Source organism: Gloeophyllum trabeum (assembly GCF_000344685.1).
Source record: "Gloeophyllum trabeum ATCC 11539 unplaced genomic scaffold GLOTRscaffold_00024, whole genome shotgun sequence".
Lineage (NCBI taxonomy): Eukaryota > Fungi > Basidiomycota > Agaricomycetes > Gloeophyllales > Gloeophyllaceae > Gloeophyllum > Gloeophyllum trabeum.
This window is the reverse complement of record NW_006920433.1, coordinates 101,148-117,472: the sequence shown is the minus strand read 5'-3', so window position 1 is coordinate 117,472 and position 16,325 is coordinate 101,148. Positions and strand designations below refer to the sequence as shown.

General features: G+C 53.7%; 8 protein-coding genes across 8 annotated transcripts; 3 read left to right on the top strand and 5 right to left on the bottom strand.

Annotated features, from left to right (window-relative positions):
- Positions 1–352: 352 nt before the first annotated feature.
- Positions 353–1,600, bottom strand: GLOTRDRAFT_101820 (uncharacterized protein; the record flags this gene model as incomplete). The annotated part of the gene is made up of 3 exons (XM_007873089.1): positions 353–513; positions 583–1,180; positions 1,233–1,600. 3 exons carry the CDS (start codon positions 1,598–1,600, stop codon positions 436–438), a joined length of 1,044 nt encoding a protein of 347 aa, XP_007871280.1. The 3' UTR covers positions 353–435.
- A 919-nt stretch (positions 1,601–2,519) lies between these two features.
- On the top strand, positions 2,520–5,381 carry GLOTRDRAFT_67095 (MFS general substrate transporter). The gene is made up of 19 exons (XM_007873088.1): positions 2,520–2,646; positions 2,694–2,731; positions 2,792–2,801; positions 2,855–2,908; positions 2,964–2,994; positions 3,062–3,066; positions 3,118–3,207; positions 3,264–3,445; positions 3,504–3,521; positions 3,583–3,655; positions 3,706–3,756; positions 3,813–3,891; positions 3,939–3,982; positions 4,038–4,366; positions 4,426–4,503; positions 4,561–4,605; positions 4,659–4,692; positions 4,741–4,930; positions 4,996–5,381. Exons 2-19 carry the CDS (start codon positions 2,716–2,718, stop codon positions 5,047–5,049), a joined length of 1,383 nt encoding a protein of 460 aa, XP_007871279.1. The 5' UTR covers positions 2,520–2,646; positions 2,694–2,715; the 3' UTR covers positions 5,050–5,381.
- Positions 5,382–6,579: 1,198 nt separating this feature from the next.
- On the top strand, positions 6,580–8,446 carry GLOTRDRAFT_134106 (uncharacterized protein; the record flags this gene model as incomplete). The annotated part of the gene is made up of 2 exons (XM_007873087.1): positions 6,580–8,299; positions 8,358–8,446. 2 exons carry the CDS (start codon positions 6,580–6,582, stop codon positions 8,444–8,446), a joined length of 1,809 nt encoding a protein of 602 aa, XP_007871278.1.
- Positions 8,447–8,940: 494 nt separating this feature from the next.
- Positions 8,941–9,768, bottom strand: GLOTRDRAFT_82505 (uncharacterized protein; the record flags this gene model as incomplete). The annotated part of the gene is made up of 3 exons (XM_007873086.1): positions 8,941–9,134; positions 9,187–9,323; positions 9,383–9,768. 3 exons carry the CDS (start codon positions 9,766–9,768, stop codon positions 9,007–9,009), a joined length of 651 nt encoding a protein of 216 aa, XP_007871277.1. The 3' UTR covers positions 8,941–9,006.
- Positions 9,769–10,776: 1,008 nt separating this feature from the next.
- GLOTRDRAFT_134104 (uncharacterized protein) lies at positions 10,777–11,683 on the bottom strand (the record flags this gene model as incomplete). The annotated part of the gene is made up of 2 exons (XM_007873085.1): positions 10,777–10,841; positions 10,897–11,683. 2 exons carry the CDS (start codon positions 11,681–11,683, stop codon positions 10,777–10,779), a joined length of 852 nt encoding a protein of 283 aa, XP_007871276.1.
- A 1,582-nt stretch (positions 11,684–13,265) lies between these two features.
- On the top strand, positions 13,266–14,144 carry GLOTRDRAFT_50805 (uncharacterized protein; the record flags this gene model as incomplete). The annotated part of the gene is made up of 2 exons (XM_007873084.1): positions 13,266–13,731; positions 13,792–14,144. 2 exons carry the CDS (start codon positions 13,266–13,268, stop codon positions 14,142–14,144), a joined length of 819 nt encoding a protein of 272 aa, XP_007871275.1.
- Positions 14,145–14,517: 373 nt separating this feature from the next.
- GLOTRDRAFT_50757 (carbonic anhydrase) lies at positions 14,518–15,441 on the bottom strand (the record flags this gene model as incomplete). The annotated part of the gene is made up of 4 exons (XM_007873083.1): positions 14,518–14,903; positions 14,957–15,030; positions 15,087–15,181; positions 15,313–15,441. The coding sequence occupies 4 exons, from the start codon at positions 15,439–15,441 to the stop codon at positions 14,518–14,520; spliced, it is 684 nt and encodes a 227-aa protein (XP_007871274.1).
- On the bottom strand, positions 15,349–15,722 carry GLOTRDRAFT_112746 (uncharacterized protein). Its single transcript, XM_007873082.1, has 2 exons — positions 15,564–15,722; positions 15,349–15,500 (listed from the first exon to the last, which is right to left on the bottom strand). Exons 1-2 carry the CDS (start codon positions 15,678–15,680, stop codon positions 15,462–15,464), a joined length of 156 nt encoding a protein of 51 aa, XP_007871273.1. The 5' UTR covers positions 15,681–15,722; the 3' UTR covers positions 15,349–15,461.
- Positions 15,723–16,325: the final 603 nt, after the last annotated feature.

Below are 16,325 nucleotides of genomic sequence, written 5' to 3'. Positions count from 1 at the left end.
TGGTACAAGTGTTTTGTGCCCCAGGTGAGTGGTTCAATTTCTATTGCTTTTTCATGTCTTTATTCCCCTCCCACTGCTACATCCTCATGCTGTCCTCGGAGAGCATCGGAACCTGGGTGTTTCAATAGGGACATGCTTCTGCAATCTATTCATTTCCTTTCCAGCCACGCTTGCTTCCCCCAACCACTGGTTATCCATGAATGTCTCCTTGCCTCTCCCCGTCCTCAGCCCTTGCCTCAGCTGCAACACCGATTGTTCTGCTGCACTAGGTGGACAGACACCTCTGCACTGTTGTCGAGTCCGCCAAAATGCAGACGTCCCATGTACCCACCTCACACAATCAGTCTTTTGTGAATGTACATAGTGATATTATAGCTGGTATCGGGATCCGTACATAACTTATTGATACAATGCGATGCAGAAAACATAACGACTCTACAGGAACCGATTGGACGCCGGCTCCAGGCCCTTCGCCATACGCAACATGACCACGTTCGATGACAGACTCGAAAACTGGGATAGCATCAATGTCAGCATGTGTTGCGAAAGGAAGATGATGCCCGACTCACCCCATTTCCCTACGAACACCTCCGCCTTTTCAGCAATGGCCATGTCAACGGCCATACCGACGTAGCTCTGCGCAGCGTCGAGCTGAATGTCAAGCGAACTTGTCGCGTCCGCCCATCCATCCTCGCGCAGCGCGTCCTTGAGCCCGCTAAGCCACCAGCCCCACCCGTTCGTGAGGAGGTAGACGCGGCTCAAGCTCGGGTGGTCCTCCCGCACCTTACGTAGCCGCTCGACAATCTGCTCCGTCGTCGGTAGGCAGTGCTCGAAGTAGTACTCCGTCTTCTCGTCCTCGCGAGTCGTGTTGATATACGGCGTGGGATCGAACTTGTCCGGCAGCGACGGGAACTGGTTGAGGCCCATATATTCCGAGTTCCAGCCGGCGAGACGCGCGCAGTGCCGTTTGAAGTCGCCACGGCGGGGGTGTACGGCGACGAGCCCAGGGAGGACGCCCGTGGTGGAAGAGTCATAGAGAACCTTGGCGGAGTATGGTCGGAGGATGGGGAAGTTTCGGAAGATTGCGGAGTGTACGAGGGGGGACCACATGAAATCGGTGAGGATGGGGGAGGCGGAGAGACCCGGCCACAGGGAAAGGATTTCCTTCCCGCCGAAGAGGCTTGGAGCAATTAGCCTCGGATAGGACACAAGAGAAACAGGCGCGGACTTACTATTTGTCGAATATAGGGTCTGTTAGCGAATCCTGCTCCATCTCGACGCAGCTATCCTCGACCTTCGCGAGCCGCTGCACCCACCAGTCCATCAGCACGCTGCCGTCCGTCCCCTTGCTCGGCGGCGCTCCTTCCGTGGTGATAATCCGCCGCTTCTCCTTTGGACAGACGGAGTCCCAGAACTCCGAACTCACCGCTTGGGGGCCGGACATGGGCCCGCCGGCGCTAGGCCCCGAGATGAATGCGTTGATGGGCATGCGCGTTGGTCGTAGCGCGAAGTCGTAGATGGTGTACGGAAAGGGGAGTTTTGACCACACGTAGTCTTCGAAGACGTACGAGCGGTTTGATAGGTACGCGAGCTGTGACATCAAGAGGCTGCGAGGTAGTGCATCAGTACATACCAAACGTACACGATTCAGAAGAGCATCGTCATCCGAGATCGTCCGAACGGCGCGGTACGAGTCTGTCATGACCCATAGCTGGCCCCCGTACGTGTTGATCCAACCCGGCATTGTCGCGATAAGTCCGTCGGAATTACCTCTCGTGCGCCGGGCTGTTCGGTATGGCTATGGCAGACGAGGAGGACGTGCGTAAGACTGTCTATGGACAGCGAATACTTGCGATATTATCCGACCCCTCTCCCGCGTTCCCCGCAGTGGCATTTCGGATCCTCAGTCCTTGAGGGCAGGGATTACTTGGTCCGCGAGTTTGCTCTCGGACCTGAAGGCATCGGAGAGCAAGAGGAGATACGAGAGATGTCCGAAATGAAGCCAAGTACGGCTGCCGGATACGGACAGACGCCCTATCGCGTGATCGATCGACTTTACTAATTGAGAGCGCCGCGAATGACACCTGCTGAGAGTGGGGCTGAGAGTGCAGAGGATGTGAGACAAAGCTCGAGAAACGCTTGCAATCGACGGACAACAGGGTGAAGCTACCACAACGCAGGTTCGACGAGAAGCGGTTGCATAGGCGTTGTGGGTCCATGTAGACGCCAGCAATGCTATCTTCGATTAGATAAACCGCTATCAAGTTCGTCGGCTAAACAGTCTTCCAGGCGACGCGTCTTCCTTGAACGCCAACTTATCTCCTCCACCGCCGTTCGAGGCCAATCAGCTTCCAATCGCGCAATACACCATGTTTAACCTTATCACGGGTGCCTGCGATAATATGCCGTTGGCCCCGCTGCCTTCCGTTCAAAAGCCAGGCACATCGCTCGGCGTGGACGCTGGCTTTCCTGACGCCCTCTGACCGCCGCTACCATGTCGGACCGTTCCATCAGCGACAAGGTGGCCTACCAGGACGAGAAGCTTCCGCACAATGTCTCCGTCACGACAAAGGAGGTGGACACCGGTGCGCAGCTCGTCGCCGGCGCCGACATCGTCCTGGACGAGGCAGAGTCGATTAGGATTCGGTGAGTGCGATTTAGACGTACATTACGGTGTCTCTAAGAGCGAATAGGCGGAAGATCGATTGGCATATCATGCCTATGATGTGCAGTGAGTCTCACCATGTGGTCGGTTAAATCTCCACTACACTACTAACCCGTGATCTATCAGTTCTCTACTGGTAAGCGTGCGTCTGTACGAACTGCGAACACGTCTAAGGCGCCTGGACATCAGGATCCAATTCATGGACAAGACGACTCTGGGTAGCTCCGCCATCCTCGGTATCCGGTGAGTTCTTACATCCTCGTTTCGTCTCCCCGAGACCGACATGTCAGAAATGCAGCGAAGCTACTCATCTCACGACTAACGAGTACGTCTCCTCGTCATCAAGTACGATGAGATCCATATGCTGACCGACCGCGTGACTGCTATTGCAGATACAATTGGCACGTCAAACGACGTTCCTGCACCGAGCGGCTCTGACTCGCTGTCACCAGGCTCGGCACAATATTCTACCTCAGCTATCTTGCCTTCGAGTACCCGCAGAACCTTGCCCTGCAGCGCTTCCCCGTGGGCAAATGGATGAGGTGCGTCTCCGCTCTGCTCTGCCTCTCAACGAGACCGACGCCGCGCCCGCTGCCAGCATCAACATCCTCATCTGGGGCACCGTGCTCTGCCTGCACGCCGCCTGCAAGAACTTCGGCGGGCTGTTCGCCGTGCGGTTCATCCTCGGCGCGTGCGAGGGCGCAATCACGGCCGGGTTCATGATCGTCAGCTCCATGTTCTACACGCGCACCGAGCAGACGCTGCGCGTCGGATATTGGTGTAAGTGGCAGCTCGATGTATATTATCTACGTTCGATTGACCATTCGTACTCGTGCAGTCTTGATGAACGGAACGGGTACGTCGCCAACGAAAAGGGGGTCGTTTCGTACGCGCGCTGACGTAGCGACGCTCTACAGCTCAGATCATATCCGGCTTCATCAGTTTCGGGACGCTGCATATCAAGACGGAAGGCTTTGAGCCGTGGCAATGGTGAGTCCGCCCTCTGCCTCGTACGCCGAACTGCTGCTGAGATCTCATAGGCTTATGATCATCACCGGCATCTTGACACTCATCACCGCGGTCGCGTACTGGTACGTTTGCTTGAATTTTGAACGCCAGCGTTGAGTCATCTCCATTGCGACGACAGGTTCCTCTTCCCCGACTCTCCCACGAACGCGTGGTTCCTGACGATGGACGAACGCGCAAAGGCGGTTCGACGTATCAAGGTACGCTCGCCGCCTACTCCGTCTCGCGAATGCTCACTGTGCCGCAGGAAAACCAAACCGGCGTCGAAAACAAGCACTTCAAGAAAGAGCAGTACGTCTCCCCGCCCTTCCCATCCAGCCCCTTCCCGCTCACCAACATTACCCAGAATGATCGAAGCCCTCACCGACCCCAAGACCTGGCTCTTCGCGCTCTTCTCCGCGCTCGACAACGTGCCCAACTCGCTCACGAACCAGCGCACGATCATCGTCTCCTCTTTCGGCTTCAGCAACCTGCAAACCACGCTCCTCGGCTGCGTCGACGGCTTCATCGAGATCGCGACGATCTGGACGGGCGTCACGCTCGCCGCGCGCATGAAGAACGCTCGCGCGTGGGTCGGCGCGGTGTACTTTGCGCCGAACCTCCTCGGCGTGATTTTGATCAACACGCTGCCCTGGAGCGATAAGGTCGGGCTGCTGTTCGGACAGTGGTTGACAGGTATGTGGATATAGCTTCAGTTTCGAAGATGACGAAGCTGATCGCGGACTGGTGCCTAGGTGTCGGGACAACTGGCTTTGTGCTCTCGTTGTCGTGGCTTTCGAGTGTGACTGCGGGGCATACGAAAAAAGTAACGAGTAAGCGTCTTTATGTCCTCCCTACCGTGGTCGGACGTCCTGACGAGATGTTCGTAGCAAATGCTATTATGCTCTCGGCGTACTGCGTCGGAAACGCCGCCGGTGAGTCCGCACGTACCACCTTTCTGTCCTCATCATGATTTGACTCGTACTAGGTCCGTTCATGTGGCAACAGCGTTACAAGCCTCGGTACGTCCTCCCGTCTCCCTCGCTCGTCTTGCCACTAACCTCTCACAGTAACCACGTCCCCTGGATCATCATCGGCATCTGCTACGTGATCTGCCCCGCGCTGCTCCTCATCATCCGCCGCCTGCTCGCCGCGGAGAACAAGCGCCGCGACAGCGAGCCGCCCGACGAGACGTACGACGACGTGTACATCGAGACCGTCGACGGGAAGGGCAACGTCGTCGAGCGCAAGGTTGACAAGGTGCGTTTCCGTTTGTGCTTTCATGCCGTGTTTGTGCGGGCGTTGATGCATTGACTGGTGGTTAGGAGTTCCTTGATTTGACGGATAGACAGAATAGGGACTTCCGTTATGTGTTGTAACGTCGGAATGATTTCGGAGGGTGCGAAAATGTACAAATCTAGACCATATTAACAGATATTTTGCTTTTCTCTGTTATTGACATTTACACCTGCAGGGATAAGAGTGTGTCGGACATATCTCTGGCGCCTGTCGCATTGAGGATTGATGGGGCTATACACTGAAGGTAGAATTATATTAGCCTTTCATTGATGACTAGTTCTGCCCAACGATGGCTACATGCCAAGTTTTTGGAGTCCGTATGGATATGACAGTGCATTAGTTACATTTCTTGTAGGTATACAGAAACCGGAGCTATGTAGGAAGCAGCAATCACTCCCGGTTACCGTCTCCATTTACGCACTCGCAAGCTCTTCGAGGCAGTGCGCACGCTCCTCTTGTCTGGCCCGTGTCAGCATCCGCAAGTACTCCGTGACTACACTTCGTCGGACGCGGGCCCCATCTGCATCCCTCACCCAGATGGTATCGATGTTAGGGTTCAGTCGCAATTGGTGGATCTCATCATAATGAACTGGACTTTCGAAGCATATTAATGGAATCAGTCTTATTGAGACGGAAGGTATCTCAGGCAAACCTACTACTTAGTAGGGTGCGGAAGAGTACCGCCAATAGACAGGAAGCCCACCGAGTCAGTTACATTTATGGGACGCACCGATTCTCCGTTTTTGACCCCTCATACATCATCGGGCATACAATTGATGAGGCTCGTCAAGCTACTTTTGTCATCGCCAGAGAGCATTCAAAGCGGGCTCTTGAAATGCTTTACACGTACGAGCAAGTACATTCCGACCAGGCACAGGCTCTCCATAGTCGAGAGCAGAGCTCGTCTTCACTATCGAGGACATTGCAGTTTGCCCAAGCGACTCATCCACCTGACCTACAATTTCCGGTATCTGGAGGCAACGGTGCATTGATGCGCGCCACAACGTGAATGTGGCTGATCTTGTCCAAGAGTCCGGCAATGGCTCCGGAGAAATACCGGTCGGCTCCGTCGTCCGGCAGCAAAGGCAGGACCGTGGGAGGAACGCCTTAATTTCCTCAGGATAAGTGGCCTCATCTTCCTTGAAAAGCCACCACTCTGTCTGGTGAAAAAACTTACAGTCGTTTGCATAAGAAACTGAACATCACGTTGCCGCGCGCGTTGTTTGTCCGCGCCAAATATGCCCTTTTCGGGTATCGGCAAACGCGCGGCAAAGGGCTTACCGGAGGGCAGAGTGTTCCTCAAAACACTGTAGACATACTAGAATGACTGATTATACTAAGTACAGCTATATATTATACATTGCATGCAATTTACGAAGCCCTTTGATTCCCCTCCAGACATCTACAAGTCCTTACCTAGCCAATGAGCCCCGCGAGAGGCCGTCTGAAGTTACCCGAAAAGGGCATATTTGGCACGGACAAACAGCGCGCGCAGAAACGTGATGTTCAGTTTCTTATGCAAACGACTGTATCTTTACCGTCACAGCAGGTTCTCTATCAAGCGAGTCTCAGAGTCACTACGGATTGGGTTCACGTATTAGCCGAAGTCGATGGCTGAGGGCTCGCCTGTCGAAGGCGGGATGAATAACCTCAGGAACCCTGTTTATGTGCAAGAACTGGAAGCAGTCATAGCTGAAATTCCAGAGAAGCAGTCACTTGCTAGTCTACTGCGTCAAGAATACGACAATATTCGGAAAGACCTCGAGGCCCTCACCGACGAAAGAGCTCACGTCGAAACCCGAGTTGCCCCAGATAGCCTCCTAACCGCAAGGTTTCGCGAGTGCATTAATGCAGCGCTGTCTGACCTGGATGCATCCATTCGTGCCCAGTCGGAACGTCTACAACCCACCGAAGAGCGGCTCCGAGAGGTAGAGAAAGACTTGAAAGAGCTTAGGGAGCGACGTCAATTGCTCAACTCGCGCGTCTCACCTGTACAGGTTCTCCCGGAAGAGATCTTGGTCAAGATATGGAATTTTGCCGATGCTGTCCCACGTCCGATTCACTCGACGCAGCTGCCGTTCATCCTGTCGTGGGTCAACAAGCGCTGGAGGGAGATTCTGACCCGCACGCCTACCTTATGGCGCTTTATCCAGGCTTCTCCGAACATGTCGCCGGGCCTCCTGCAATTGCAAGTCCAGCGGTCAGCACCCTGTTTGCTGAAGATATTGTTTAGCTTCAGGTCGGCCCGCCCTAGAAGGACCTCAACCAACGGGGGAGTCGATAGACTTCTTTTCGTCATGACTGATCTTATAAAATGTGCAGACCGCTGGCAGTCCTTTCATCTTGGCGAGTCGTCCTGGTCTAACTGGGAACAAGTCGCAGAATTATCGCTATACTCGGAAAGACTCCAGCAGTTACTCTGTTCCGTCCATGTGCCCCACCTTCAACACTTTTGCGCCTGGTGGCAGGGCCTGGATTGTCTGGGTGAACTGTTTGAACATGGAGCACCGTCACTGGCGCAGATGCAGCTGTCTGGTCTATCGGTCTTCCCAAATCTCCACCTTTTCCGCAGGTTAACCAGCCTGGAGTTGATACAGCCCGACTATGATGAGCGACTCACTCCGACGGTATTCCGCAGCCTCCTTGCGCAGTGTCCCACATTGACACATCTCGGCCTTGACGGAAACATCTTCCACAGTGACCCTGATTTCCCATCCCTCCATCCCTACCCGCTACCCCTTACTTCGTTGACGTCTTTGAAACTTAGCGTATTAAACTATTCGCGTGTAGACGGCTTCAACATTCCAGAACTATTCCAGATATTCATTGCTCCAAGGTTGGAATCACTCCAGCTACTATTCTTGTCTCGGCCGGCCTGCGAAGGTCTCATGCAAGTACTGGAGAAAAGTCCGATGGCGTGCGGGTCAGAGTCGCTGTTCCGGCTGCATATCCATGCTGGAGAAGGGAGGATTGGCCTGGGACACTCTCTATCTTCCAGAATGCTCGTACAATTCCCAAACATCCAGCATCTCTGGATAAACGCTCCTCAGGAGGACGGCCAGGAGCTGTTGGAGGCGCTAGCCCTCCATATGGGAGACGGGGAGCCACAACGACTCTGCCCATCCTTGGACACTGTAACACTTGACATAGGTTTTGATCAGGTAGACGAGGATGGCGGGGACTATATCCGCAATTTCGTAGCTACTCGGCAAGTCATCGGGTTGCCCATAACTACATTGCGTTTCTATCCAGAAATGGACGCGTATGCGGCGCGAGAATTGTTAGCATGGTGCCACGAGATAGTCAAGGTAGAGGTGCTACCGATTCGCGGTGCGTCCCCCCATGCACGGTTCGTAGGATGCTTGCTCACGATATCTCCCATGAGCAGACATAGAATTCGAGTGCTGTGAGATGTCGGAGAAGCCGATACCTGCCCCGTTGAATTTGGATCGGCTCCATGGATGCGGCCGCTTTTAACTTCCGAGAGTATCTACTTCGTTTGGAGATGGAGTTGAAAATTGTCTGAAATTGATTTTCGGTGGTATGCCGCCCACGCGAGTAACGATAATCCGGGTATCGACCCTATGGACGAGATGTACCGGCTCTTGGTGGAAAGGGGTCTAGCATCGACGGAGGAGGCCTGTAATATGTGTATAACTATCATTTCATTATTTGAGCCTATCGGTGACGGGTCTTGTAAGATCGTTTCAGAGGAGTTGTACAAGCCCCAGCACCGAGTGCTAGCTGTTGTGGCCCTCACGATGGGTCCTCGCGACGGGCATCTGCCGAAGCATAGAGAAACAGGCCACAAGTAAGCATTCGACTCTGCAGGTGATCTCGGCCCCAACGAATGGTGCATCACGCCCTGCAGCGAATCGAGTTTGGGTTGCTGCTACTTCTTCGGTATTCCATATCCCTCATGCCACAGCGGATAATAGCGATAGCAGGATAATATAAACGCCATAGAGAGAGAGAGAATGGCTCGCAGACAGAGAGATAAGATAGATAGACACACAAATAGTCCAATACAAGCCCACTCAGTTGTTTGCTTTCGCGCCGAGCCATCCAGGTAGCCCCAAGAACTCTCTCACCGCCTCCCTCTTCGCGTCTGTATCTCCCTTGATAGGGATACCAAACGCCTTCATCAAGCCTTCGTATCGTTCCTCTGTTTGCACGTACGTCGTCAGCTTGAGACGGACAGGTGTTTAGGAACGTACTGGTGAGATGTTCAAACTCCCCTTTCGTACCGGGGAAATTGGGCGCCGGTTTGCCGTTCGCAGTAGGGGGCGCTTTCACGGTCGCCGTCTGATGTCGGATGCTGGCGTTACATAGCCGGGCGTACAGCCGCTGTTGACTGTCATACGCCATGTAAGCTGGCTCGGGGACAACGCAGAAAGAGGGAGAAACACGTACTCTAATTTGACAGTGTCCGCTAACTCGTTGAGCTTTTTCTCGAGTGCCTCCATCCTCGCCTCTGGGCTTCCCTCTTCCGGCTTCTGTCCGATAATCTCTTTCAGCCCCTCGAGTTCCTGACTGAGCGTTTCCTGCTTCGCCTCGATAGCCTCTAAGCGCGCGCCGAGCGCTGCAACGTCGACCTCGAGCGACGTCGTTGACGACGGCGCATCATCATATTTCCGCTGCTGCTGGGACGCCGCGAGCGCCTGTGAGGCCGCAGCGATCTCGTTTGCCATGGCGGAGAACGAAGTTGAGAGGCGCTCCGTCCAAGCCTGGGGGTCGGATATATCAGGTACCGCAGCACGCGAAGTGCTTCCATTCGTGGAGGCGTCGATAGAAGTCATAGTCGGGATTCCTACGTATGAGGGCGCGCGAGTGACGGGTCTTGAGGAGAACGGCGGGGGATCCTCCGAAGGGTGGCGAGCCAGGACCGGGCGTTTATCGGCAGGGATGGACATCAGTTAAATACCAGCCAAGGACGACTCTAGACCGCTCCCGCAAAGGTGTTGGCGCGGGACAGGACAGGGATTACACAGAGGGGATACGGGGGTTGCGTCAATATAGGGGACGGGCGACACGAGAGCCCACGATCCGGCCGGCTATGCACGTCCGTCGTTCCGGGTAGCAGGAAAGCGGAGGCGTTCGTGGGAGGCCAGCGAGCCATAGTGGCAGGAGCTGTGAGAAGAGCTCCGAAACCAGACTTGGATTGTCAGTGTAGGCTCTCCGCGGTTGTTGGCGCACCGACATATTCATGGGAATTATCAGGTAGATGTCCACGCTCACTGCTATTTCAAGCACATTACACTACATCGAGCAGCCGATATCCTCGGAGTGCCGACCACGATAGACACAGAAATGATGTGGAGTTCATGCCTGTACTGATGTTGTTCGATGTTGCGAGCACCGGTGGCGTTCAGTAGAACTCGGGTAATGCCGGTGGCTGCCAGTGTGGCTGGTCCCATGCGTCCTCGATGCCTTGATGTTCCGGTGATTCCTCAAGTAGGCATTTTATTGCACGTTTAGTACCACATATCTGCGCGACACGCAGGGTCCTTTTAAGTAGGTGGCAGATAGGCCAGGGGCTTGAATTGCTACCCTGAAATCTGTCATAATGATTTCCCAGCGTTGCATGAATTATTCCACAAGCACCGACTCGACCAAAGCCCGAAGCACGAGAAAGCCTCTTCAACCCTGAGACATAGGTGGAACTGTCATTTAGCTGCCTCGCGTAGGCTTCAGCATATAATAGTGCAGCTATTTATATGAGGTACCGCGAAGCTAGCTCTACAATCTAACTTGCATGAAGCCACTATATTCTATAGCCCAGAGCGACTGCAGCTGGGTTCACAACGTTAGTGCAGGTTCATCAGTGAGGGCACCATCTTCTCCGACATTTCGAAACAATCAAACTCTATTTCTGTTCAGCGAGACAGCTGGTGAGTGGGCGATGCAATACTCGTCGAACAACGTACCGCGATCTCCCAACACCTCCATGGTGACTTTCTCATGGCACCAGGATAACAGTTCCGTCGCTTGATACGCTTCGGATGCAGGATAAAGGCGGAGCGTAGTAATGGGCAGTCCATTGGTTTCCCGACCTGCAATGAAATCACGGAGGTACGTCCCTCCGTTATCCAAGACTTCGAACTGCCCAGAACCTATGTTGAGTGTAAGAGTATGCAAGGACGTGCAAAGCGGCTCTTTATTCCATTGGAGTGCTATTATGAAATCATCACCATCCTCCTTATCAGCGTCTATCCAGAGGTGTTGAACGTTTGGGAACAGAGCAAGCATCCTGGCAGACAGGGATGCTCCAAGATTGATCCTGGCGCCTTCTTCACCGGAGTGCAGATATAGCAGGCACAGCGACTCTGATCCACAGGCCAGAGGCTTCTTCTCCAACACTCGTATGAATGCTTCGCAGGTATTCCGAGACAAGCTTACTAGCTGCAGCGAGTCCAAGTTTGGAGCACCAAATACGTCGAATAACACCTGAACGCAGGAATCCTCTTCTATCCAGTAATTTACGAAGCAGATCTTCAGGGACTTCAACAATGGCAGGTACAAGGGATCAGGATGGAGGGACCGTATATCAAGATCGCTGGCAAAGCCACATCCATCGAGGCCCAGATGGCGTAGGGCAGGACATTGCGTGAGCACATTGCGGAAATCTAGCAGACTAGGTGGCTCTTCATAATGAGGCTGATCCATCAACTCGAGGCTCGTCAACCCGCGGAGGAGATGGAGATTCGCAGGCATCGATGTGTTCGATAGCTGGACTTCCGACAAAAGCGGTGCTCCGGCCCCTAAAAGTTCGCCCAGACGATTGAATCCGTACCACCAGGTACACAAGTGTCGAAGGTGAGGTGTGTGGACGCCACGGAGCAAGTCCTGGAGCTTGTCCGAATACAATGGCACCTCTCCGCATTGGTCCCATTTGTATCGACAGGTTTCGCCGAAATGAAAAGACTCCCAACGGTTCGAGCATTGTACCAGCTCCGACAAGATATCAAGAAGTCCGTCTAGTCCCCCCTTCGCTACAGTCCTGGTAGGAAAAGCGGACCGGAAGCTGAAGAATATTTTCAAGAGACAACACGCCGATCGCTGAACTTGCAACCGTAGGAGTGCTGGCGAAGTGTTCGGAGAGGTCTGGACAAAGCACCACATAGTAGGTGTTCGCAAGAGCGCCTCCCTCCATCGCCTGCTGACCCACGATAGGACGAAAGGCAACTGCGTGGAACGGATTGAACGTGGTACGACGTCAGCCCAGGTCCATATCTTCACCCAGATCTCTTCCGGGACAACCTGCGCAGGTGACACGTACGACAGGAGCGATCGACGGCGTTCTCTGATCGTCTCCAGCTTCGTCTCTGCCTCCCGCAGGCGCTCCCGAACTAGCTGTGAGGCTTGCGATTGGGTCCTAATGCATTCGTCCAAATCTCCGACCGCTGCGCTGATGCACTCGCGGAATTTCGGAGTCAGGAGACGATCTGGTGAAATCCGGGTCAGGACGTGGGCTTTCTCGTCGATCAACGACTGGAGGTCCTGCGAGACGTCATTGTATTCCTGTCGTACGCGAGCCGAAAGCGACTGGGTTTCTTCAAATTCAGAGTTGACTGCTTCTAATTCCTGGATATGCACTGGGCTCCTGAGATTATTCATTCTGCCTCTAACGGCAGTCATCAGTAAAAGAGAAAACAACCGCTGCCGTACTATTTGAACTCGAGTCTACGAAACTCGCCGCCACCTTGGAGCAATCTCACTATCATCTTTACCTACAACCTATTCACTAGTCAAGGAAGCAGACTGACTCACTATTGGATGGTGATATCGGGGAGATGAGGGCAATTCACGCCCCAAGTGTCGCACCTAGTGCTCGAATCTGCGTGAGTCGACTGCGGCGTAACAGCACTATACATACTCTTGGGTCTCCGAACACTTTTTCGATTGAATCTGTCTAGAAACAACCTACTAATGCAGGAGATGCAAAGGAGACTTCCAGTGGAATATTATGAGCCTAATCCTCATGATCTGGTACGGCTGCACTGCAGCCACTCAGACTCCGCTCGGCGAACGCCGGTGGCGTGAAGCTCGACTCGAAGGGTAACGTTCCGACCAAGTTCCGACCTTGTTGGGGGAACGTCAAGTCGTGGTCGTACAACTGGTGATTGTCAGTCGATGTCCTGTGCGTGGTGGCAATATTCGATTACTTACTAGAGGACTGCCGTCAACTCATTTCCAACCAACTCGCGGCGGCGCTCAATACTCCCCGCACGTCTAACTAGTCATCATCCACCACCGCCCAGGTCTCCTCGGCCTTCAATACCACTATACAGTCGCCATGTCCTCCCTCATACGCTCCGCGAAGCTGGGAAGGGACTGGACCATCAACGATCTCCTTGCTTTCAACATCCAAGTTGTCCCAAAAGACTATCCAAATTTCTTTGGCATCGACCGGCTCCCTCCTCCCGCCGTTTCACCGCTCATCCTTCATCACGAGACGATGCCTGTATACCTCAAGGACATACCCAAACACCATAAGAATAGAAGTGACTGGAAGTTTTACCAACTTCTGTCCGATATCATTCACCCCTCTCCGGGACAGGAACCACCTGTAGATGACTTTGCCATGTTCTTGTTGGACATGATGGACTTTGACGAAGGCGAACGAGTCACTCGTCGTTGGCGAGAAATGAGCTTTGTTATGTGTGGGCAGAGGGTAAGTGCCGAGACGGATGTCTGTGTGATGCAGACCATCAATGAAACCGCGACGTACTATATCCTGCTAGTGCTAAAAGGTAAGGTCAGTAAGATGATTTTGCGTTCTCCGCTCAGCCTGAACACCCTACGTTAGGGCCTTGGGGCAGGCGTCGACACAGAAGCACACTTTATCGCGTCGGCTTGCGCGGCCTTTTCTGAAAATAGCGACCTGCGAAGCAGACTGGCATTGCCTGCTCTCGAAAGCATGACTTTCCCTGCAGTCACATTTGTGGGGTCGACACCGACCTTCTACAAGATAACCGTGACCGAGGAGCTGCTGCTTGCCCTCGCCTCCGCCCAATACCCAGCAACTCCGACGATAGTTGAAAGGCTCGTTCCCCCGGTACCAGATCTTGTTTCGTTCCATGTCAGTGGGATGCTACAGGTCAACAATAGGCTTGCGATATTCAAGTGCTTCCAGGCTTTCCAACATCTCGTCGTGAGCACTGCAACTTCCTAGCACTGTTGTTCTCTGATGTATACCGTAGCACGCCAGCGCAACATCGATATTGATCCGTGATACTTAGGTTTAACTGAGACATAGTAGAGGATATGTAACGCTACGTTCAAGTTGGCCTTTGGTGTCATCTGCACTTCGTCTTCTGCCGCCAACGATAACACCCGAGACAATTGTCGGCAGAGGTGCGCTCATTTTTCCACCTTCGGTATGATGGTATTTCAGGGTCGGATTTTGTTCCTATATTGACACGCATAGGAAAAGTAGGAGAACGGCGAGGACTGACGGTGACCGCACATTCGCAATTCTGATAACATCCTGTACTTTACTCATACACTATGTGCGGGTCGGACAAACTCATTCATAGATGTATCGGTCAGACTTCGAGGGACTCGGATCCTCGAGAAACGCCCAGGTCCTTGAGTCTCCCAGTCCCGAGATCATATACCATGCCATGCACATACACTTTCTTTTCCAAGCTACGATTGGCCCAGTTCGCGAAGATCGTCTCGGTCTTGCAGACGTTGGCGATCTGCGCCTTAACACTTTCCTCTATGAAGAAATCAAGGGCGTCCCGGCCCTCTGGGACCTGCGTGGCGCGCACGAGCTCCACGAGGGGAACGAGCCACCGATTGAGCGGCGCGTTCGAGCCGGCCGGACAGTCGTAGGGGGTAGCCTCAGGCGCGTCCGCTTCAACGGGCGCGGCGGCTGCATTAATGCAGGCTTGCACGCCGCCGCAGTTGCTGTGCCCGACGACCAGAACTGCAACATGTGGTGTTTGGTGTGGGCTGAAAGCGGGCGAATACTGGACGTACTATGTTCGACTTTGAGGTCCTGGACCGCGAACTCCAGGACGGCCTGGGCATTATCGTCGTGCAAGTGGAAGAGGCTGGCAATGAGAAGATGAGACAAATGCATGATATACAAAGGGAAAGATGTGCCTACTTTGCGATGTTGCGGTGCACGAAAATCGTGCCCGGCTCGGATGCAGTGATGACTGACTCTGGCACTCGAGAATCGCCGCAGCCAATCCACAAGATCTATGGCGTTAAGAAGGCATTGGTCAGTACGGAGCGGCAGTCAGAAGGTATGGTGAGGAGAACATGGACATCAAGAGGGCGCTCGGGTGCTGCGTGGTTCGAGTACACCAGCGACCACTCAAGCAGCATACCTTTGGCGCTTGTCCATTGGCAGTGCAGGGGAAGAAGTCGGGATTCTTGCCGTTAATGTCCTCTGCCCACTGAGCGTTCGAGGAAAGCAAGCCCGCAAGCACAGGGAAGTCGGTCGCAACGGGGGACATCGCGAGATAGCTCAGGATTGTTAGGAAATGAAGAGGACTGTAGAATGGAGAACAGGGTCCTTCAATGAGGGAGACTCTGTCGTTAGTGCGGCTTATGTACGCTCGGCGCAACACCGTATTACCTTGGAGAAAATCAAGCAAGACCGGGTGGAATCCGTAATCTTAGGTTCACCTGAGACGGGGACCTGGGACGGGGTATGGCGCTGGCATGGAAGCAGAAAAGCCTTTATCGCTGCCATCGAGGGGATTATGGGCGTCTGGAGTATAAATGTCTGCTGGAGTCTTGCGACTAGTATTTTTGAGATGCCTGCATAAGGGATTAGAAAATTGTCGAAGACCGCTTCCAAAAAGTCCCAAGCTTATTCCAACTTACGTTCACATATATCCGCCTGATACATGCAGAGAACGGTGGTCGCAGTGTATGCAAGGCATGTCGCTGAGCATTAGTACCGCGGGACGGATCCCAACGGGGCACAGGGCTATCCTCGACGGCATCTTGTATCTGAAAACGCCCAATCACGCATAAGTAATATCAGATCGTGCACGATGTGGATCAGCAGGATGACCACTTCAGACGCTCCAGGAGATGGAAAATACCTATCACAATGCTCACTTCGGACGCTCGAAGAGATAACACGTTCAATTCCCTGGGGTCACCAGGTCGATTCAGCGTCTGATTGTGTCATATGTGGAGACATCTAAAACTAATGCGGCACCTTTGTGGCGACATGACGCCGTGAAAGAAGCCTGCAGTGAGCTGCGGGGACGTGCGAGGAGCTCGTGAAGCCACCTGCCTGCTCAGCACCACGCTTCAATTGGGACCGCCAGAGATATTTGGAGGACGCTCACGATGCCCATTCGCATTGTCGGATGCGGTCCAGTGA

Excerpts from the sequence above, each read along its gene's own strand:
- GLOTRDRAFT_112746 (XM_007873082.1), bottom strand. The coding sequence starts at position 15,680 with ATGGCAGCGATAAAGGCTTTTCTGCTTCCATGCCAGCGCCATACCCCG. Across the intron at positions 15,501-15,563 it reads CTTGCTTGATTTTCTCCAAG|GACCCTGTTCTCCATTCTAC; the intron begins GTAATACGGTGT and ends CCCTCATTGAAG.
- GLOTRDRAFT_67095 (XM_007873088.1), top strand. Across the intron at positions 3,983-4,037 it reads AAGCACTTCAAGAAAGAGCA|AATGATCGAAGCCCTCACCG; the intron begins GTACGTCTCCCC and ends AACATTACCCAG. Across the intron at positions 4,367-4,425 it reads GTTCGGACAGTGGTTGACAG|GTGTCGGGACAACTGGCTTT; the intron begins GTATGTGGATAT and ends ACTGGTGCCTAG.